The sequence below is a fragment of the Procambarus clarkii genome, chromosome 31 (genome assembly GCF_040958095.1).
Source record: "Procambarus clarkii isolate CNS0578487 chromosome 31, FALCON_Pclarkii_2.0, whole genome shotgun sequence".
Taxonomy (NCBI): domain Eukaryota; kingdom Metazoa; phylum Arthropoda; class Malacostraca; order Decapoda; family Cambaridae; genus Procambarus; species Procambarus clarkii.
The window spans coordinates 10,657,653-10,681,594 of NC_091180.1; the positions used below are offsets into that span (position 1 = coordinate 10,657,653).

The 23,942-nt window shown below is 40.4% G+C and overlaps 1 protein-coding gene across 1 annotated transcript in view; it reads left to right on the forward strand.

Moving 5' to 3' along the window:
• Window positions 1-19,518, forward strand: part of LOC138370138 (mucin-2-like) — a 130,145-nt gene extending 110,627 nt beyond the window's left edge. Inside the window, exon 3 of the mRNA XM_069334128.1 lies at window positions 19,436-19,518. Coding sequence (XP_069190229.1) covers window positions 19,436-19,518 — 83 coding nt within the window. The remainder of the gene's footprint in view (window positions 1-19,435) is intronic.
• Window positions 19,519-23,942: the final 4,424 nt, after the last annotated feature.

The following is a 23,942-nucleotide window of genomic DNA, read 5'->3' on the forward strand; positions in this document are numbered from 1 at the left end:
GTTAGGTAGTCGAAAAACAATTAATTCATGAAAACTTGGCTTATTAGGCAAATTGGGCCTTGCATAGTAGGCTCAGAAGTGCGTTCTGGCTACTAGGTACGACATATATATATATATATATATATATATATATATATATATATATATATATATATATATATATATATATATATATATATATATATATATATATATATATATATATTATAATATATATATATATATATATATATATATATATATATATATATATATATATATATATATATATATTAGTATATTTTTGTAGCAGTCTTTCCTGTAATAATATATATATATATAATATATATATATATATATATATATATATATATATATATTATAATATATATATATATATATATATATATATATATATATATATATATATATATATATATATATATATATATATATATATATATTAGTATATTTTGGTAACAGTCTTTCCTGTAATAATATATATATATATATATAATATATATATATATATATATATATATATATATATATATTATAATATATATATATATATATATATATATATATATATATATATATATATATATATATATATATATATATATATATGTCGTACCTAGTAGCCAGAACGCACTTCTCAGCCTACTATGCAAGGCCCGATTTGCCTAATAAGCCAAGTTTTACTGAATTAATATATTTTCTCTAATTTTTTTCTTATGAAATGATAAAGCTACCCATTTCAATATGTACGAGGTCATTTTTTTTTCATTAGAGTTAAAATTAATGTAGATATATGACCGAACCTAACCAACCCTACCTAACCTAACCTAACCTATCTTTATAGGTTAGGTTAGGTTAGGTAGCGGAAAAAGTTAGGTTAGGTTAGGTTAGGTTAGGTAGGTTAGGTAGTCAAAAAACAATTAATTCATGAAAACTTGGCTTATTAGGCAAATTGGGCATTGCATAGTAGGCTGAGAAGTGCGTTCTGGTTACTAGGTACGACATATATATATATATATATATATATATATATATATATATATATATATATATTATAATATATATATATATATATATATATATATATATATATATATATATATATATATATATATATATATATATTTATATATATATATATGTCATACCTAGTAGCCAGAACGCACTTCTCAGCCTATTATGCATGGCCCGATTTGCCTAATAAGCCAAGTTTTCATGAATTAATTGTTTTTCGACTACCTAACCTACCTAAGCTAACCTAACCTAACTTTTTCTGCTACCTAACCTAACCTAACCTATAAATATAGGTTAGGTTAGGTTAGGGAGGGTTGGTTAGGTTTGGTCATATATCTACGTTAATTTTAACTCCAATAAAAAAATTGATCTCATATATAATGAAATGGGTAGCTTTATCATTTCATAAGAAAAAAATTTGAGAAAATATATTAATTCAGGAAAACTTGGCTTATTAGGCAAATCGGGCTTTGCATAGTAGGCTGAGAAGTGCGTTCTGGCTACTAGGTACGACATATATATATATATATATATATATATATATATATATATATATATATATATATATATATATATATATATATATATATATATATATATATATATGTCGTACCTAGTAGCCAGAACTCACTTCTCAGCCTACTATGCAAGGCCCGATTTGCCTAATAAGCCAAGTTTTCATGAATTAATGTTTTTTCGTCTACCTAACCTACCTAACCTAACCTAACCTAGCTTTTTTTGGCTACCTAACCTAACCTTACCTATATATATAGGTTAGGTTAGGTTAGGTAGGGTTGGTTAGGTTCGGTCATATATCTACGTTAATTTTAACTCCAATAAAAAAAAATTGACCTCATACATAGTGAAAAGGGTAGCTTTATCATTTCATAAGAAAAAAATTATAGTAAATATATTAATTCAGGAAAACTTGGCTTATTAGGCAAATCGGGCCTTGAATAGTAGGCTGAGAAGTGAGTTCTGGCTACTAGGTACGACATATGTCTATATATATATATATATATATATATATATATATATATATATATATATATATATATATATATATATATATATATATATATATATATATATATATATATTGTGACGATAATCTCTTTCAAGAGAGATTGAGCCTGCTCTTCCCTACATCATTACGTCGTAAAGTACAAGATACTATATAGAAGATACGTCCACCAGTATCGCCAAACGTTTTGCCCAGGAAGCAAATCGTACCATGCACACCCCGACACCTGCTACAGCCCGCCGTAACCAGCAAACTGCTCATCCTCTGCCTGCCTGTTGCTGATTGGCTGGTGTCTCGTCGCACCTGCACTCACCACCACCACCGCGAGTCGACGTCTGGGCAGCAGCACGCCAGACTCGTAAGAATATCTTTGTGCTCCATGGAGTTGACATCTCTCGCTGGTAGACTAAGCCTTGGCTTTCGTGTACTAAGGGAGGTGGCAGCTTGAAGGCAGTATTCCAGCACCCATTATTAATTTATCTTGCTATCAATATTTTTGCATTCTGGTCTTAGAGTAACTTTTCATTGCCAGTTATTATTCATGTTATTTTGTTTGTTGACCAGTGTTGAATTTTATGAGATTGTCTTTATTCATGTCTTGTTTTCTAGAGTAATTAAAATTTCATTGTTTATATACTTGTGTTTTGTGTGTCTTCCCATTACCTTACCACAGACGAAAGGACAAACTTTTCTCTTTTTTTTGTGATGTGACGAGGCCCTGCCCCCAGCTTTTGAAACAGCCGAACACCAACGCTTTACCGTCACAATATATATATATATATATATATATATATATATATATATATATATATATATATATATATATATATATATATATATGTATATATATATATATATATATATATATATATATATATATATATATATATATATATATATATATGTCGTACCTAATAGCCAGAACGCACTTCTCTGCCTACTATGCAAGGCCCGATTTGCCTAATAAGCCAAGTTTTCATGAATTAATTGTTTTTCGACTACCTAACCTACCTAACCTAACCTAACCAAAGTTTTTCGGCTACATAACCCAACCTAACCTATAGAGATAGGGTAGGTTAGGTTAGGTAGGGTTGGTTAGGTTCGGTCATATATCTACGTTAATTTTAGCTCCAATGAAAAAAAATTGACCTCATACATAATGAAATGGGTAGCTTTATCATTTCAAAAGAAAAAATTTAGAGAAAATATATTTATTCATGAAAACTTGGCTTATTAGGCAAATCGGGCCATGCATAGTAGGCTGAGAAGTGAGTTCTGGCTACTAGGTACGACATATATATATATATATATATATATATATATATATATGTATATATATATGTCGTACCTAGTAGCCAGAACGCACTTCTCAGCCTACTATGCAAGGCCCGATTTGCCTAATAAGCCAAGTTTTCATGAACTAATTGTTTTTCGACTACCTAACCTACCTAACCTAACCTAACCTAACTTTTTCAGCTACCTAACCTAACCTAACCTAACCTATAAAGATAGGTTAGGTTAGGTTAGGTAGGGTTGGTTAGGTTCGAGCATATATCTACGTTAATTTTAACTCCAATAAAAAAAATTGACCTCATACATAATGACATCGTTAGCTTTATCATTTCATAAGAAAATAATTAGAGAAAATATATTAATTCAGGAAAACTTGGCTTATTAGGCAAATCAGGCCTTGCATAGTTGGCCAAAAAGTGAGTTCTGGCTACTAGGTACGACATATGTATATATATATATATATATATATATATATATATATATATATATATATATATATATATATATATATATATATATATATATATATATATATATTATTAAATATGACCGAAAAAGTAAGATTAATAATTCTAACACGAATTTTCTCGATCTTTCTTTCTTACGTTTGTAAAGAAACGTAAGAAAGATCGACAAAAATCCGTGTTAGAATTATTAATCTTACTTTTTCGGTCATATTTAATAATATATATATATATATATATATATATATATATATATACATGTATACATGTATACATCTCAACAATCTACATATTAACGAGCTTTCTGGACGATAAACATGTACAGTTCTTGCAGTATACACGCAGTATGTTACCACACATACACACAAATACTTTTATGACTAAGTTCATAGACATAAGTAGCCATAAAGAGACTACAAAGAGACATGCGGACAAATCAACGCGAGGTTGCAATCTTGAAAAGCAGAGGTGCAACAGGTACTCTGAGAGAGAACTCTATCAACATCAGAGGCCCGAGACTGTTCAACACGCTTCCACTACACATAAGGGGCATAACTGGCCGACCCCTCACAGTGTTCAAGAGAGAACTATCAACATCAGAGGCCCCAGACTGTTCAACACGCTTCCACTACACATAAGGGGCATAACTGGCCGACCCCTCACAGTGTTCAAGAGAGAACTATCAACATCAGAGGCCCGAGACTGTTCAACACGCTTCCACTACACATAAGGGGCATAACTGGCCGACCCCTCACAGTGTTCAAGAGAGAACTATCAACATCAGAGGCCCGAGACTGTTCAACACGCTTCCACTACACATAAGGGGCATAACTGGCCGACCCCTCACAGTGTTCAAGAGAGAACTATCAACATCAGAGGCCCGAGACTGTTCAACACGCTTCCACTACACATAAGGGGCATAACTGGCCGACCCCTCACAGTGTTCAAGAGAGAACTATCAACATCAGAGGCCCGAGACTGTTCAACATGCTTCCACTACACATAAGGGGCATAACTGGCCGACCCCTCACAGTGTTCAAGAGAGAACTATCAACATCAGAGGCCCGAGACTGTTCAACACGCTTCCACTACACATAAGGGGCATAACTGGCCGACCCTCACAGTGTTCAAGAGAGAACTATCAACATCAGAGGCCCGAGACTGTTCAACACGTTTCCACTACACATAAGGGGCATAACTGGCCGACCCCTCACAGTGTTCAAGAGAGAACTGGATAAACATCTCCAAAGGATACCTGATCAACCAGGCTGTGACTCATACGTCAGCCGCGTCCAACAGAGAGACTGGGCCGCGGGGGAGACGTTAGACCTCGGAATCAACGTAAGGTAATAACCCCCCCCACTAACACAGCTCCCCATGGCACCTCTCCCCCTCCCCCCCCCCCACAAACACACAATACAACTGCTCGCTCCTAATGCGCCCAAATTTATGTATGCGGCATACATGCCCTGATGTATAAATGTTTATGAAGCGACAGAGAGAGGCTCGCTCAGGCACTCGCAGCATATTTGCATGTGAACCGCGGGACGCCTCGAGGAATGTTTCAGTGGGCGTCTCCAGGGGCTGTTGTGAGCGGCCGAGGAGAAGCCTACACATGGGCGGACACATAAGCGGACACGTGGAGGCTCACACGGACACATGGGCGGACACGTGGAGGCTCACACGGACACATAAGCGGACACGTGGAGGCTCACACGGACACATGGGCGGACACGTGGAGGCTCACACGGATACATGGGCGGACACGTGGAGGCTCACACGGACACATGGGCGGACACGTGGAGGCTCACATGGACACATAAGCGGACACGTGGAGGCTCACACGGACACATAAGCGGACACGTGAAGGCTCACACGGACACATAAGCGGACACGTGGAGGCTCACACGGACACATAAGCGGACACGTGGAGGCTCACACGGACACATTGGCGGACACGTGGAGGCTCACACGGACACATGTACAAGCATACGTAACACACACACACATATATATATACATACACCCACACCAGAGAAGACACAGGTGGAAGCTGGATACACAAACGTGCCGAAGAAATGTCAGGAAATACTGGGACGGTGTAGGGGCGGTCAACAAGTAGTAGGCACTGACGGAACAAGTCCTGGAAGCCACCTCCATCCACAACTTTAGACTCTATAAAAGACTCGGACGTCAGCATAGTTCAATTAAACCAACAGCCTCGTAAAGGTACATCAAGGCTACGTGAATAAAATGATATCAATCAAAAACAATATTCATCACATTTGTCACGAGAAAGTGTACATAAAAGTGTACATAAAAGTGTACATAAAAGTGTACATAAAAGTGTACATAAAAGTGTACATAAAAGTGTACTTAAAAGTGTACTTAAAAGTGTACATAAAAGTGTACTTAAAAGTGTACTTAAAAGTGTACATAAAAGTGTACATAAAAGTGTACATAAAAGTGTACATAAAAGTGTACTTAAAAGTGTACATAAAAGTGTACATAAAAGTGTACATAAAAGTGTACATAAAAGTGTACATAAAAGTGTACTTAAAAGTGTACTTAAAAGTGTACATAAAAGTGTACATAAAAGTGTACTTAAAAGTGTACTTAAAAGTGTACATAAAAGTGTACATAAAAGTGTACATAAAAGTGTACTTAAAAGTGTACATAAAAGTGTACTTAAAAGTGTACATAAAAGTGTACATAAAAGTGTACATAAAAGTGTACATAAAAGTGGACATAAAAGTGTACATAAAAGTGTACATAAAAGTGTACATAAAAGTGTACATAAAAGTGTACATAAAAGTGTACATAAAAGTGTACATAAAAGTGTACATAAAAGTGTACATAAAAGTGTACATAAAAGTGTACATAAAAGTGTACATAAAAGTGTACATAAAAGTGTACATAAAAGTGTACATAAAAGTGTACATAAAAGTGTACATAAAAGTGTACATAAAAGTGTACATAAAAGTGTACATAAAAGTGGACATAAAAGTGTACATAAAAGTGTACATAAAAGTGTACATAAAAGTGTACATAAAAGTGTACATAAAAGTGGACATAAAAGTGTACATAAAAGTGTACATAAAAGTGGACATAAAAGTGTACATAAAAGTGTACATAAAAGTGTACATAAAAGTGTACATAAAAGTGTACATAAAAGTGTACATAAAAGTGTACATAAAAGTGTACATAAAAGTGTACATAAAAGTGGACATAAAAGTGTACATAAAAGTGTACATAAAAGTGTACAGTACATTAACTACACAAAAGCCACAACAAAGGCAGCACAACACAGAGACATGGTAGGTGTTTACTGGAGTTAGTGAAGGTGTAGTTATGTTAATGTTGTATGTTGTAGTTATGTTAATGTTGTATGTTGTAGTTATGTTAATGTTGTAGTTATGTTAATGTTGTATGTTGTAGTTATGTTAATGTTGTATGTTGTAGTTAGGTTAATGTTGTAGTTATGTTAATGTTGTATGTTGTAGTTATGTTAATGTTGTATGTTGTAGTTATGTTAATGTTGTAGTTATGTTAATGTTGTATGTTGTAGTTATGTTAATGTTGTATGTTGTAGTTAGGTTAATGTTGTAGTTATGTTAATGTTGTATGTTGTAGTTATGTTAATGTTGTAGTTATGTTAATGTTGTATGTTGTAGTTATGTTAATGTTGTATGTTGTAGTTATGTTAATGTTGTAGTTATGTTAATGTTGTATGTTGTAGTTATGTTAATGTTGTAGTTATGTTAATGTTGTATGTTGTAGTTATGTTAATGTTGTATGTTGTAGTTATGTTGTATGTTGTATGTTGTAGTTATGTTAATGTTGTAGTTATGTTGTATGTTGTATGTTGTAGTTATGTTAATGTTGTATGTTGTAGTTATGTTAATGTTGTATGTTGTAGTTATGTTAATGTTGTATGTTGTAGTTATGTTAATGTTGTATGTTGAAGTTATGTTAATGTTGTAGTTATGTTAATGTTGTAGTTATGTTAATGTTGTATGTTGTAGTTATGTTTTTCTTGTATGTTGTAGTTATGTTAATGTTGTAGTTATGTTAATGTTGTATGTTGTAGTTATGTTAATCTTGTATGTTGTAGTTATGTTAATGTTGTATGTTGTAGTTATGTTAATGTTGTATGTTGTAGTTATGTTAATGTTGTAGTTATGTTAATGTTGTAGTTATGTTAATGTTAATGTTGTAGTTATGTTAATGTTGTAGTTATGTTAATGTTGTATGTTGTAGTTATGATAATGTTGTATGTTGTAGTTATGTTAATCTTGTATGTTGTAGTTATGTTAATGTTGTATGTTGTAGTTATGTTAATGTTGTAGTTATGTTAATGTTGTAGTTATGTTAATGTTGTAGTTATGTTAATGTTAATGTTGTAGTTATGTTAATGTTGTATGTTGTAGTTATGTTAATGTTAATGTTGTAGTTATGTTAATGTTGTAGTTATGTTAATGTTGTAGTTATGTTAATGTTGTAGTTATGTTAATGTTGTATGTTGTAGTTATGTTAATGTTGTATGTTGTAGTTATGTTAATGTTGTATGTTGTAGTTATGTTAATGTTGTAGTTATGTTAATGTTGTATGTTGTAGTTATGTTAATGTTGTATGTTGTAGTTATGTTAATGTTGTATGTTGTAGTTATGTTAATGTTGTATGTTGTAGTTATGTTAATGTTGTAGTTATGTTAATGTTGTATGTTGTAGTTATGATAATGTTGTATGTTGTAGTTATGTTAATGTTGTATGTTGTAGTTATGTTAATGTTGTATGTTGTAGTTATGTTAATCTTGTATGTTGTAGTTATGTTAATGTTGTATGTTGTAGTTATGTTAATGTTGTATGTTGTAGTTATGTTAATCTTGTATGTTGTAGTTATGTTAATGTTGTATGTTGAAGTTATGTTAATGTTGTATGTTGTAGTTATGTTAATCTTGTATGTTGTAGTTATGTTAATGTTGTATGTTGTAGTTATGTTAATGTTGTATGTTGTAGTTATGTTAATGTTGTATGTTGTAGTTATGTTAATGTTGTATGTTGTAGTTAGGTTAATGTTGTATGTTGTAGTTATGTTAATGTTGTATGTTGTAGTTATGTTAATGTTGTATGTTGTAGTTATGTTAATGTTGTAGTTATGTTAATGTTAATGTTGTAGTTATGTTAATGTTAATGTTGTAGTTATGTTAATGTTAATGTTGTAGTTATGTTAATGTTGTATGTTGTAGTTATGTTAATGTTGTATGTTGTAGTTATGTTAATGTTGTATGTTGTAGTTAGGTTAATGTTGTATGTTGTAGTTATGTTAATGTTGTATGTTGTAGTTATGTTAATGTTGTATGTTGTAGTTATGTTAATGTTGTAGTTATGTTAATGTTAATGTTGTAGTTATGTTAATGTTGTATGTTATAGTTAGATGAGTGGTATTGTTAATAGAGGAGTTAGAAGGGGATCATATCCTAAGTCCATAACAACTTACACATTACAACCCTGGCTGGACCAACCAGGTGTATATAGCCATATATATCATACTTACACTTTAGGCCTAAAGCGAGTGACATTTTAAGCTTACAGTTAGTAAGGTGACACATTGTACAGACAAAGTCAGGTGTAAGGTGACACATTGTACAGACACAGTCAGGTGTAAGGTGACACATTGTACAGACAAAGTCAGGTGTAAGGTGACACATTGTACAGACAAAGTCAGGTGTAAGGTGACACATTGTACAGACAAAGTCAGGTGTAAGGTGACACATTGTACAGACAAAGTCAGGTGCAAGGTGACACATTGTACAGACAAAGTCAGGTGTAAGGTGACACATTGTACAGACAAAGTCAGGTGTAAGGTGACACATTGTACAGACAAAGTCAGCTGTAAGGTGACACATTGTACAGACAAAGTCAGCTGTAAGGTGACACATTGTACAGACAAAGTCAGCTGTAAGGTGACACATTGTACAGACACAGTCAGGTGTAAGGTGACACATTGTACAGACAAAGTCAGCTGTAAGGTGACACATTGTACAAAGTCAGGTGTAAGGTGACACATTGTACAGACAAAGTCAGCTGTAAGGTGACACATTGTACAGACAAAGTCAGCTGTAAGGTGACACATTGTACAGACAAAGTCAGCTGTAAGGTGACACATTGTACAAAGTCAGGTGTAAGGTGACACATTGTACAGACAAAGTCAGCTGTAAGGTGACACATTGTACAGACAAAGTCAGCTGTAAGGTGACACATTGTACAGACACAGTCAGGTGTAAGGTGACACATTATACAGACAAAGTCAGCTGTAAGGTGACACATTGTACAGACAAAGTCAGGTGTAAGGTGACACATTATACAGACACAGTCAGGTGTAAGGTGACACATTGTACAGACACAGTCAGGTGTAAGGTGACACATTATACAGACACAGTCAGGTGTAAGGTGACACATTATACAGACACAGTCAGGTGTAAGGTGACACATTGTACAGACACAGTCAGGTGTAAGGTGACACATTATACAGACACAGTCAGGTGTAAGGTGACACATTATACAGACAAAGTCAGCTGTAAGGTGACACATTGTACAGACAAAGTCAGGTGTAAAGTGACACATTGTACATACAATGTCAGGTGTAACATCACAAAGATAAGACACATCGCCACAGTTTATATCACGACATTACGAATTATGAGACAATTATCAGTAGAACTGATATAAACTAATCATTCAATGACAAGTGTAGATGTCTGCACATCCTCGGCACCCTACACCAGCACATCCTGGGACTATCCTGACGTCATTACACACACCCACGCACAAACACACACACACACAGAGTTTAACCCAACCAAATGTAATGTAATGAAAATAGGTGTAGGGAGCAGGAGGCCAGATACGAGGTATCATCTGGGAGAGGAAATTCTTCAGGAGTCAGAGAAGGAAAAAGACTTGGGGGTTGATATCACGCCAGACCTGTCTCCTGCAGCACATATCAAGCGGATAACATCAGCGGCATATGCCAGGCTGGCCAGCATACGAACGGCATTCAGAAACTTGTGTAAAGAATCATTCAGAACTTTGTATACCACATATGTCAGGCCAATCCTGGAGTATGCAGCCCCAGCATGGAGTCCATATCTAGTCAAGCATAAGACTAAACTGGAAAAGGTTCAAAGGTTTGCCACCAGACTAGTACCCGAGTTGAGAGGTATGAGCTACGAGGAGAGACTGCGGGAATTAAACCTCACTTCGCTGTAAGACAGAAGAGTTAGGGGGGACATGATCACCACATTCAAGATTCTGAAGGGAATTGATAGGGTAGATAAAGACAGTCTATTTAACACAAGGGGAACACGCACAAGGGGACACAGGTGGAAGCTGAGTGCCCAAATGAGCCACAGAGATATTAGAAAGAACTTTTTTAGTGTCAGAGTGGTTGACAAATGGAATGCATTAGGGGGTGATGTGGTGGAGGCTGACTCCATACACAGTTTCAAATGTAGATATGACAGAGCCCGATAGGCTCAGGAATCTGTACACCTGTTGATTGACGGTTGAGAGGCGGGATCAAAGAGCCAGAGCTCAACCCCCGCAAACACAACTAGGTGAGTACAACTAGGTGAGTACAAACACACACACACACCTCATGTAACTTCACGCCAACAAGACTCAAAGTGCCTGCCAGTAATGCATCTTTCTGTGACAGTAGTTCCTCCATAATCGGTCCGTCTAATTACCACAAGCTACCACAAACTACACAAACTTCAGAAAGCTTCCTGGCAATACGTTAGTAATGAATAAATATGATATATTTACTCATTATAATGTTGGTGCTGAATGTACAACACGAAAAAACATAATTTTAATCTGAAAAAGTATCTTTTTATAAAGAAATTAGACGAAAATAAAAAGCTGGTGACGCCAAATCAAGTCGACGATCCAAGCTTCGGTTAGGTTAGGTTAGGTTTGGTTAAGTTAGGTTAGGTTAGGATAGGTTAGGATAGGTTAGGATAGGTTAGGTTAGGTTAGGTCAGCCTAACTCAATATATCATATTTATTCATTACTAACGTATTGCCAAGAAGCTTTCTGAAGTTTGTGTAGTTTGTGGTAGCTTGTGGTAATTAGACGGACCCTCCATAATGTCAGCTATCCCAGAGGTGTGGGTTGCCCTCCATAATGTGAGATATCCCAGAGGTGTGGGTCGCCCTCCATAATGTGAGATATCCCAGAGGTGTGGGTCGCCCTCCATAATGTGAGATATCCCAGAGGTGTGGGTCGCCCTCCATAATGTGAGATATCCCAGAGGTGTGGGTCGCCCTCCATAATGTGAGATATCCCAGAGGTTGTGGGTCGCCCTCCATAATGTGAGATATCCCAGAGGTGTGGGTCGCCCTCCATAATGTGAGATATCCCAGAGGTTGTGGGTCGCCCTGCTCACTCTGCCTACTCTAGCGAGTGTCCGCGTTATGGAGGTCACTCCTTCTACTGCTGTGTTTCCTAATTAGGTCTACACTTCTAAAGGAGCAGGATTGGATAGGGAGAAGTGAAAAAAGAATTGAGTTTGCTGGATTCCCGAAAGGAAAGGCGCCAAACAGCTGGTTGGACAGCGCTTCGGATTCGTAGTCCTGAGGTTCCGTGTTCGATCCCCGGAAGAGGCAGAGACAAATGGGCAAAATGTGTCTTTCACCCTAATGCCTCTGTTTCCTAGCAGTAGGGCAACTGGGAGTTAGGCACCTGGGAATTAGACAGCTACTACGGGCTGCGTCTTGGGGGGAAGGGGGGTTTAACAAGAAGGAGGCCTGGTCGAGGACCGGGCCGCGGGGACGCTAAGCCCCGAAATCATCTCAAGATAACCTCAAGAAGACGAAAGGAAAAATAAATATCATTCGTTTATGAATTATTTCCTTAATTGTGAGTGTGGACATGAGGCCAGGTGATTGTATGAGTGTGGACATGGGGCCAGGTGATTGTATGAGTGTGGACATGGGGCCAGGTGATTGTATGAGTGTGGACATGAGGCCAGGTGATTGTATGAGTGTGGACATGAGGCCAGGTGATTGTATGAGTGTGGACATGAGGCCAGGTGATTGTATGAGTGTGGACATGAGGCCAGGTGATTGTATGAGTGTGGACATGAGGCCAGGTGATTGTATGAGTGTGGACATGAGGCCAGGTGATTGTATGAGTGTGGACATGGGGCCAGGTGATTGTATGAGTGTGGACATGAGGCCAGGTGATTGTATGAGTGTGAACATGAGGCCAGGTGATTGTATGAGTGTGGACATGAGGCCAGGTGATTGTATGAGTGTGGACATGAGGCCAGGTGATTGTATGAGTGTGAACATGAGGCCAGGTGATTGTATGAGTGTGGACATGAGGCCAGGTGATTGTATGAGTGTGGACATGAGGCCAGGTGATTGTATGAGTGTGGACATGAGGCCAGGTGATTGTATGAGTGTGGACATGAGGCCAGGTGATTGTATGAGTGTGAACATGAGGCCAGGTGATTGTATGAGTGTGGACATGAGGCCAGGTGATTGTATGAGTGTGGACATGAGGCCAGGTGATTGTATGAGTGTGAACATGAGGCCAGGTGATTGTATGAGTGTGGACATGAGGCCAGGTGATTGTATGAGTGTGGACATGAGGCCAGGTGATTGTATGAGTGTGGACATGAGGCCAGGTGATTGTATGAGTGTGGACATGAGGCCAGGTGATTGTATGAGTGTGGACATGGGGCCAGGTGATTGTATGAGTGTGGACATGAGGCCAGGTGATTGTATGAGTGTGGACATGAGGCCAGGTGATTGTATGAGTGTGGACATGAGGCCAGGTGATTGTATGAGTGTGGACATGAGGCCAGGTGATTGTATGAGTGTGGACATGAGGCCAGGTGATTGTATGAGTGTGGACATGAGGCCAGGTGATTGTATGAGTGTGGACATGGGGCCAGGTGATTGTATGAGTGTGGACATGAGGCCAGGTGATTGTATGAGTGTGGACATGAGGCCAGGTGATTGTAATGAGTGTGGACATGAGGCCAGGTGATTGTATGAGTGTGGACATGAGGCCAGGTGATTGTATGAGTGTGGACATGAGGCCAGGTGATTGTAATGAGTGTGGACATGAGGCCAGGTGATTGTATGAGTGTGGACATGAGGCCAGGTGATTGTATGAGTGTGGACATGAGGCCAGGTGATTGTATGAGTGTGGACATGGGGCCAGGTGATTGTATGAGTGTGGACATGAGGCCAGGTGATTGTATGAGTGTGGACATGAGGCCAGGTGATTGTATGAGTGTGGACATGAGGCCAGGTGATTGTATGAGTGTGGACATGAGGCCAGGTGATTGTATGAGTGTGGACATGGGGCCAGGTGATTGTATGAGTGTGGACATGAGGCCAGGTGATTGTATGAGTGTGGACATGGGGCCAGGTGATTGTAATGAGTGTGGACATGAGGCCAGGTGATTGTATGAGTGTGGACATGAGGCCAGGTGATTGTATGACTGTGGACATGGGGCCAGGTGATTGTATGAGTGTGGACATGGGGCCAGGTGATTGTATGAGTGTGGACATGAGGCCAGGTGATTGTATGAGTGTGGACATGAGGCCAGGTGATTGTATGAGTGTGGACATGGGGCCAGGTGATTGTATGAGTGTGGACATGGGGCCAGGTGATTGTATGAGTGTGGACATGAGGCCAGGTGATTGTAATGAGTGTGGACATGGGGCCGGGTGATTGTAATGAGTGTGGACATGAGGCCAGGTGATTGTATGAGTGTGGACATGAGGCCAGGTGATTGTAATGAGTGTGGACATGAGGCCAGGTGATTGTATGAGTGTGGACATGGGGCCAGGTGATTGTATGAGTGTGGACATGAGGCTAGGTGATTGTATGAGTGTGAACATGAGGCCAGGTGATTGTAATGAGTGTGGACATGAGGCCAGGTGATTGTAATGAGTGTGGACATGAGGCCAGGTGATTGTATGAGTGTGGACATGAGGCCATGTGATTGTAATGAGTGTGGACATGAGGCCAGGTGATTGTAATGAGTGTGGACATGAGGCCAGGTGATTGTAATGAGTGTGGACATGAGGCCAGGTGATTGTATGAGTGCGCGGGAGGGCACCTGAGATAAATCTTCCAACTCATTACATCCTGAACATTACTCCTGAACATTACTCCTGAACATTACTCCTGAACATTACTCCTGAACATTACTCCTGAACATTACTCCTGAACATTACATCCTGAACATTACTCCTGAACATTACTCCTGAACATTACTCCTGAACATTACATCCTGAACATTACTCCTGAACATTACTCCTGAACATTACTCCTGAACATTACTCCTGAACATTACTCCTGAACATTACTCCTGAACATTACTCCTGAACATTACATCCTGAACATTACATCCTGAACATTACATCCTGAACATTACTCCTGAACATTACTCCTGAACATTACTCCTGAACATTACATCCTGAACATTACATCCTGAACATTACATCCGGAACATTACATCCTGAACATTACTCCTGAACATTACTCCTGAACATTACTCCTGAACATTACATCCTGAACATTACATCCTGAACATTACATCCTGAACATTACTCCTGAACATTACTCCTGAACATTACTCCTGAACATTACTCCTGAACATTACATCCTGAACATTACATCCTGAACATTACATCCTGAACATTACTCCTGAACATTTCTCCTGAACATTACTCCTGAACATTACATCCTGAACATTACATCCTGAACATTACATCCTGAACATTACTCCTGAACATTACTCCTGAACATTACATCCTGAACATTACATCCTGAACATTACAACCTGAACATTACTCCTGAACATTACTCCTGAACATTACTCCTGAACATTACTCCTGAACATTACATCCTGAACATTACATCCTGAACATTACATCCTGAACATTACTCCTGAACATTACTCCTGAACATTACTCCTGAACATTACATCCTGAACATTACATCCTGAACATTACATCCTGAACATTACTCCTGAACATTACTCCTGAACATTACATCCTGAACATTACATCCTGAACATTACATCCTGAACATTACTCCTGAACATTACTCCTGAACATTACTCCTAAACATTACTCCTGAACATTACATCCTGAACATTACTTCTGAACATTACTCCTGAACATTACTCCTGAACATTACTCCTAAACATTACTCCTGAACATTACATCCTGAACATTACTTCTGAACATTACTCCTGAACATTACTCCTGAACATTACTCCTAAACATTACTCCTGAACATTACTCCTGAACATTACTCCTAAACATTACATCTTGAACATTACTCCTGAACATTACTCCTAAACATTACATCTTGAACATTACTCCTGAACATTACTCCTGAACATTACTCCTAAACATTACTCCTGAACATTTCCTTCGAGCACAATAAGTCTTACCAAGGTCATGAACCTGTAGGTCATATAGGCTGACACTTGGATGGTCGGGGATTGAACGCCGACCTGCAGGAAGCTCTTCCGTCGCTCAACCGTCCAGCCCAAGTGGTTGAGGTGAGGTATAGGGAACTGAGGCATGTGTCGCAAGATTGAAGGGTTGACATGTCTCCTTATTCTCATTCAGAATTTTTTCAAAGAATTGAAAAGAGACTACTGTGTAGTCTGTGTAGAGGAGGCCTGGTCGAGGACCGGGCCGCGGGGACGTTGAGCCCCGAAATCATCTCAAGGTAGTCACCACTGGCCTGGCGCTTTCTTCCGATAATTACATCGCTAATATGCATGGCCAATAAGAAATACATAAAAGTTAAGTAATGGATAACATGACATACTTTTATACTAAACAATTCTTTAAAATAAAAAGTTTGGTGTGTTTATCATTGCCGGCATGAGAGAGAGAGAGAGAGAGAGAGAGAGAGAGAGAGAGAGAGAGAGAGAGAGAGAGAGAGAGAGAGAGAGAGAGAGAGAGAGAGAGAGAGAGAGAGAGAGAGAGAGAGAGAGAGAGAGACAGAGACAGAGACAGAGAGAGAGAGAGAGACAGAGACAGAGAGAGACAGAGAGAGAGACAGAGAGAGAGACAGAGAGAGACAGAGAGAGAGAGAGAGAGAGAGACAGAGACAGAGACAGAGAGAGACAGAGAGAGAGACAGAGACAGAGACAGAGAGAGACAGAGAGAGAGACAGAGAGAGAGACAGAGAGAGACAGAGACAGAGACAGAGACAGACACAGACACAGACACAGACACAGACACAGACACAGACACAGACACACACACACACACACACACACACACACACACACACACACACACACACACACACACACACACACACACACACACACACACACACACACACACACAGGGGGGGGGGGTATGTAGGGCTGAGTAGTTCCCCCACCACCAAACTACTAGCTGTTATTCAGTAACACTTGTGCCTGCCAATTGACCTCTAATTGACAGTTAGAGATCTCTGCTTCGCCAGGTAGAAAATCAACGACAATAAGTATATAATCAAATACTTGCCGTACAACCGGAGAGGGGGGGGGGGGTAGGGGGGAAGAGGGAGTGCAGAGGCTGCCAGGGCCTTTAAACTGTAACAAGTACAGAGATGCTTGTTACAGAGACCGCTGTACCATGGGGGGGGGGGGGAGCAAGGCTGTGAGACAAGAGGGTAGTGGAACAGCTTGGGTGACCTCACTTCCCCGTAGGTACTGATAGGTTAGTACTGGAGATAAGCGCCCCATTACTGCCTTGGTCACCCCTTCCTCCCCCCCCTCCCTCCCTCCCCACCAATTTCCGCCATGTTTCACGGGTATTTCACGGTAGTTGAGTCAGTGACCGAACCATTGTGCGCCCTTTACACATCTTAAGACGCTCGCTGGAGTGAACCTCAGAGCTTCCGATTACCCCCCCCCCCCTAGACCATCATGACCTGACCTCTTGACCTTTCTGACCCAAGGTGCAGCTAGGACAGGGATAAAGATGATTCAAGTGAGGTTAGGCCTACCTGTTTTGTACACAGGTGGGTACAGGAGCAGACGACTGTTGACTTCTGCTAACCGGCCGAAAGCTTTCGATCCCTTCCCACAGCTCCTGGTAAGCCTTGACCACTAGTCTCTCCCTGGAACACGACCCACAGTCGATTTTACTTTGCCCAGATGTCTCTCGGTTACATCTGGGCGAACAGAGGCAAACAATTATGTATTGGTTCCCAGTCAATCCTCCCTGGGTTTGTCATCGGACGAGTGTGTATATGTGTACTCACCTAGTTATGCTTACGGGGGGGGGGGGGTGAGCTCTGGCTCTTTGATCCCGCCTCTCAAATGTCAATCAACTGGTGTACAGGTTCCTGAGCCTACTGGGCTCTATCATATCTACATTTAAAACTGTGTATGGAGTCAGCCTCCACCACATCACTGCCTAATGAATTCCACCTGTTAACTACTCTGACACTGAAAAAGTTCCTTCTAACGTGCCTGTGCCTCATGTGGATACTCAGTTTCCAGCTGTGTTCCCTTGTTCGCATACGACCCATGTTAAACTATTTATCTTTATCTACCCTGTCAATTCCTCTGAGAATTTTGTAGGTCGTGATTATGTCTCCCCGAGCACTCCTGTCTTCTAGCGACGTGAGGTGAATTTCACACAGCCTGTCCTCGTAACTCATGCCTCTTAACTTTTTCAAGCTTCATCTTGTGCTTGACAAGGTATGGCCTCCATGCTGGGGCCGCATACTCCAGGACTGGTCTTACGTATGTGGTATACAAGGTTCTGAACGATTCCTTACACAGGTTCCTGAAGGCTGTTCTGATGTTAGCCAACCTCGCATATGCTGCAGATGTTATTCTTTTGACCTGGGCTTCAGGAGACAGGTCTTGTTAAAGTATGTGTGTGTGTGTGTGTATGTGTGTGTGTGTGTGTGTGTGTGTGTGTGTGTGTGTGTGTGTGTGTGTGTGTGTGTGTGTGTGTGTGTGTGTGTGTATATTTAACATTTGTGTCTGTAGTTAGGCTCTTGGGCTCTGCCTTTCTAACCAATCTCTTTTCCTCTATTACTTCTTCTATATATATATATTTAAGTGCGAACAAGCCTGAATGGTCCCCAGGACAATATGCAACTGAAAACTCATACCCCAGAAGTGACTCGAACCCATACTCCCAGAAGCAACGCAACTGGTATGTACAAGACGCCTTAATCCACTTGACCATACTTCTGGGAGTATGGGTTCGAGTCACTTCTGGGGTGTGAGTTTTCAGTTATATATTTTTAATTCTAACACAGACATCTCCCCAGGTAGCAACCCGTAGCACCTGTCTAACTCCCAACTACCTATTCCCCTGTTAGGTGCACAGAGGCATGAGGTGAAAGAAAACGCTGCCAAATTGTTTCTGCTCCGGCTAGGACTCGAACCCGGTACTTACGGCTGAGAATGGAAGCCATTCTCTCTCAGCTCTGATTGGCTTACACAGTGTTCCCTGATCAGCCAATCACAGTGCTTTCAGGCGCGACTTTGGTTACTATTCGTTTCAAATGTTCCAGAGAAATGTAGAGAATATTTGCATAATAAAACTTTATTTAACTCTTGCCGTAACAACAGTCTCTACCTCACCGTGCAACAATCTCTACCTCACCGTGCAACAATCTCTACCTCACCGTGCAACAATCTCCGCCTCACCGTAACAACAATCTCCGCCTCACCGTAACAACAATCTCCGCCTCACCGTAACAACAATCTCCGCCTCACCGTGCAACAATCTCCACCTCACCGTGCAACAATCTCCGCCTCACCGTGCAACAATCTCCGCCTCACCGTGCAACAATCTCTACCTCACCGTGCAACAATCTCCGCCTCACCGTGCAACAATCTCCGCCTCACCGTGCAACAATCTCCGTCTCACCGTGCAACAATCTCCGCCTCACCGTGCAACAATCTCCGCCTCACCGTGCAACAATCTCCGCCTCACCGTGCAACAATCTCCGCCTCACCGTGCAACAATCTCCGCCTCACCGTGCAACAATCTCCGCCTCACCGTGCAACAATCTCTACCTCACCGTGCAACAATCTCTACCTCACCGTGCAACAATCTCTACCTCACCGTGCAACAATCTCTACCTCACCGTGCAACAATCTCCGCCTCACCGTGCAACAATCTCTACCTCACCGTGCAACAATCTCTACCTCACCGTGCAACAATCTCTACCTCACCGTGCAACAATCTCTACCTCACCGTGCAACAATCTCTACCTCACCGTGCAACAATCTCTACCTCACCGTGCAACAATCTCCGCCTCACCGTGCAACAATCTCTACCTCACCGTGCAACAATCTCCGCCTCACCGTGCAACAATCTCCGCCTCACCGTGCAACAATCTCTACCTCACCGTGCAACAATCTCTACCTCACCGTGCAACAATCTCTACCTCACCGTGCAACAATCTCCACCTCACTGTGCAACAATCTCCGCCTCACCGTGCAACAATCTCCGCCTCACCGTGCAACAATCTCCCCAAACAATCAACAATACGTCGTAATTTATGACGTAATGGACCAATCCGCTAAAACTTGCGACCTATTAGAATCCCCAACGACGCTAAACCGTCGTAATATTGACGGTTTCAATACATCGGCCTCGACAGTGGGACCCTTAGGGTCATACGTGTTTGGTCTGGACCAAACAGTTGTGTCTGGTCTGTCTGGTCTGGACCAAACAGTTGTGTCTGGTCTGTCTGGTCTGGACCAAACAGTTGTGTCTGGTCTGTCTGGTCTGGACCAAACAGTTGTGTCTGGTCTGTCTGGTCTGGACCAAACAGTTGTGTCTGGTCTGTTTGGTCTGGACCAAACAGTTGTGTCTGGTCTGTCTGGTCTGGACCAAACAGTTGTGTCTGGTCTGTCTGGTCTGGACCAAACAGTTGTGTCTGGTCTGTCTGGTCTGGACCAAACAGTTGTGTCTGGTCTGTCTGGTCTGGACGAAACAGTTGTGTCTGGTCTGTCTGGTCTGGACCAAACAGTTGTGTCTGGTCTGTCTGGTCTGGACCAAACAGTTGTGTCTGGTCTGTCTGGTCTGGACCAAACAGTTGTGTCTGGTCTGGACCAAACAGTTGTGTCTGGTCTGTCTGGTCTAGACCAAACAGTTGTGTCTGGTCTGTCTGGTCTGGACCAAACAGTTGTGTCTGGTCTGTCTGGTCTGGACCAAGCAGTTGTGTCTGGTCTGTCTGGTCTGGACCAAACAGTTGTGTCTGGTCTGTCTGGTCTGGACCAAACAGTTGTGTCTGGTCTGTCTGGTCTGGACCAAACAGTTGTGTCTGGTCTGTCTGGTCTGGACCAAGCAGTTGTGTCTGGTCTGTCTGGTCTGGACCAAACAGTTGTGTCTGGTCTGTCTGGTCTGGACCAAACAGTTGTGTCTGGTCTGTCTGGTCTGGACCAAACAGTTGTGTCTGGTCTGTCTGGTCTGGACCAAACAGTTGTGTCTGGTCTGTCTGGTCTGGACCAAACAGTTGTGTCTGGTCTGTCTGGTCTGGACCAAACAGTTGTGTCTGGTCTGTCTGGTCTGGACCAAACAGTTGTGTCTGGTCTGTCTGGTCTGGACCAAACAGTTGCGTTGATCACGGAGAGGCAACCAAGTATTGTGGCCAGTTTCCCGAGAGCTCAACGTTGATTCTCCGGGGAGAGACAGCCCAACCACTTGGGCTGGACGGTAGAGCGACGGTCTCACTTCATGCAGGTCGGGGTTCAATCCCCGACCGTCCAAGTGGATGGGCACCATTCCTTTCCCCCGTCCCATCCCAAATCCTTATCCTCACCCTTTCCCAGTGCTATATAGTCGTAATGGCTTGGCGCATACCACTGATAATTCTCTCTCTCTCTCTCTCTCTCTCTCTCTCTCTCTCTCTCTCTCTCTCTCTCTCTCTCTCTCTCTCTCTCTCTCTCTCTCTCTCTCTCTCTCTAAGAACATAAGAACATAAGAACAAAGGTAACTGCAGAAGGCCTATTGGCCCATACGAGGCAGCTCCTATTCTATAACCACCCAATCCCACTCATATACTTGTCCAACCCGTGCTTGAAACAATCGAGGGACCCCACCTCCACAATGTTACGCGGCAATTGGTTCCACAAATCAACAACCCTGTTACTGAACCAGTATTTACCCAAGTCTTTCCTAAATCTAAACTTATCCAATTTATATCCATTGTTTCGTGTTCTGTCCTGTGTTGATACTTTTAATACCCTATTAATATCCCCCCGGTTATGTCCATTCATCCACTTGTAAACCTCTGTCATGTCACCCCTAACTCTTCGCCTTTCCAGTGAATGCAACTTAAGCTTTGTTAATCTTTCTTCATATGAAAGATTTCTAATTTGGGGAATTAACTTAGTCATCCTACGCTGGACACGTTCAAGTGAATTTATATCCATTCTATAATATGGCGACCAAAACTGAACTGCATAATCTAAATGGGGCCTAACTAGAGCAAGATATAGCTTGAGAACCACACCAGGTGTCTTGTTACTAACGCTGCGATTAATAAATCCAAGTGTCCGATTTGCCTTATTACGAACATTTATGCATTGATCCTTTTGTTTTAAATTCTTACTAATCATAACTCCCAGATCCCTTTCGCAATCCGACTTCGCAATCACAACACCATCTAGCTCGTATCTTGTAACTCTATCATCATTACCTAACCTCAGAACTTTACATTTATCAGCATTAAACTGCATCTGCCAATCCTTTGACCATTTCAAAACCCTATCTAGATCAACTTGAAGTGATAGTGAGTCCTCCTCCGAATTAATTTCCCTACCGATTTTCGTATCATCGGCAAATTTGCAAATGTTGCTACTCAAACCTGAATCTAAATCATTTATATATATTATAAACAACAGAGGTCCCAGGACAGAGCCTTGAGGCACTCCACTTACAACATTTTCCCACTCTGACTTGATTCCATTTATACTAACTCTCTGTTTCCTTTGGTATAGCCATGCCCTAATCCAGCTTAATATAGCACCCCCAATACCATGAGACTCTATTTTTTTAATCAGTCTTTCATGTGGCACTTTATCAAAAGCTTTGCTAAAGTCAAGGTATACAACATCGCAATCCTTACCACTATCAACTGCCTCAACAATGCTAGAATAAAAAGATAACAAATTTGTTAAACATGAACGGCCATTTATAAAACCATGTTGCGACTCAATTATTAATTTATGTTTTTCAAGATGAAGACGAATTTTATTTGCTATTATAGATTTGAGTAACTTTCCCACAATAGACGTTAGGCTAATTGGTCGATAGTTAAACGCAAGTGATCTATCTCCTTTCTTAAAAACTGGTATCACATTAGCAACTTTCCAAAACTCTGGCACTCTGCCTGACTCTATTGATTTATTAAATATGGTTGACAGTGGGTCACAAAGCTCCTCTTTGCATTCTTTAAGCACCCTAGCAAACACTTCATCCGGCCCTGGGGATTTGTTTGGTTTGAGTTTTACTATTTGTTTAAGAACATCCTCCCTGGTAACTGCTAAACTCGTCAACCTGTCCTCGTCCCCACCCACATAGACTTGTTCGGCTGAAGGCATATTGTTAAGTTCCTCTTTAGTAAATACAGATACAAAATATTTATTAAAAATACTACTCATCTCTTCATCACTATCTGTTATTTGACCTGTCTCAGTTTTTAATGGACCTATCCTTTCCCTAGTCTTAGTACGATATAACTGAAAAAACCCTTTAGGATTTGTCTTTGCTTGCCCTGCTATGCGAACTTCATAGTTTCTTTTTGCTTTCCTTATCTCTTTTTTAACATTTCTAACCAGTTGTACGAATTCCTGTTCTAAAGTGACCTCCCCATTTTTAATCCTTTTGTACCAAGCTCTCTTTTTACCTATAAGGTTCTTCAAATTCTTTGTTATCCACTTTGGGTCATTAGTATACGATCTATTCAATTTGTATGGTATACTACGTTCCTGTGCTTTGTTTAGAATATTCTTAAATAAGTTATATATTGAATCCACATCGAAATCCCCATTTAAGTCACCTATCGCTGGGTTCATGTCTCGCTCCAAGACCGGCCCACACCCCATACCCAAGCCTTTCCAA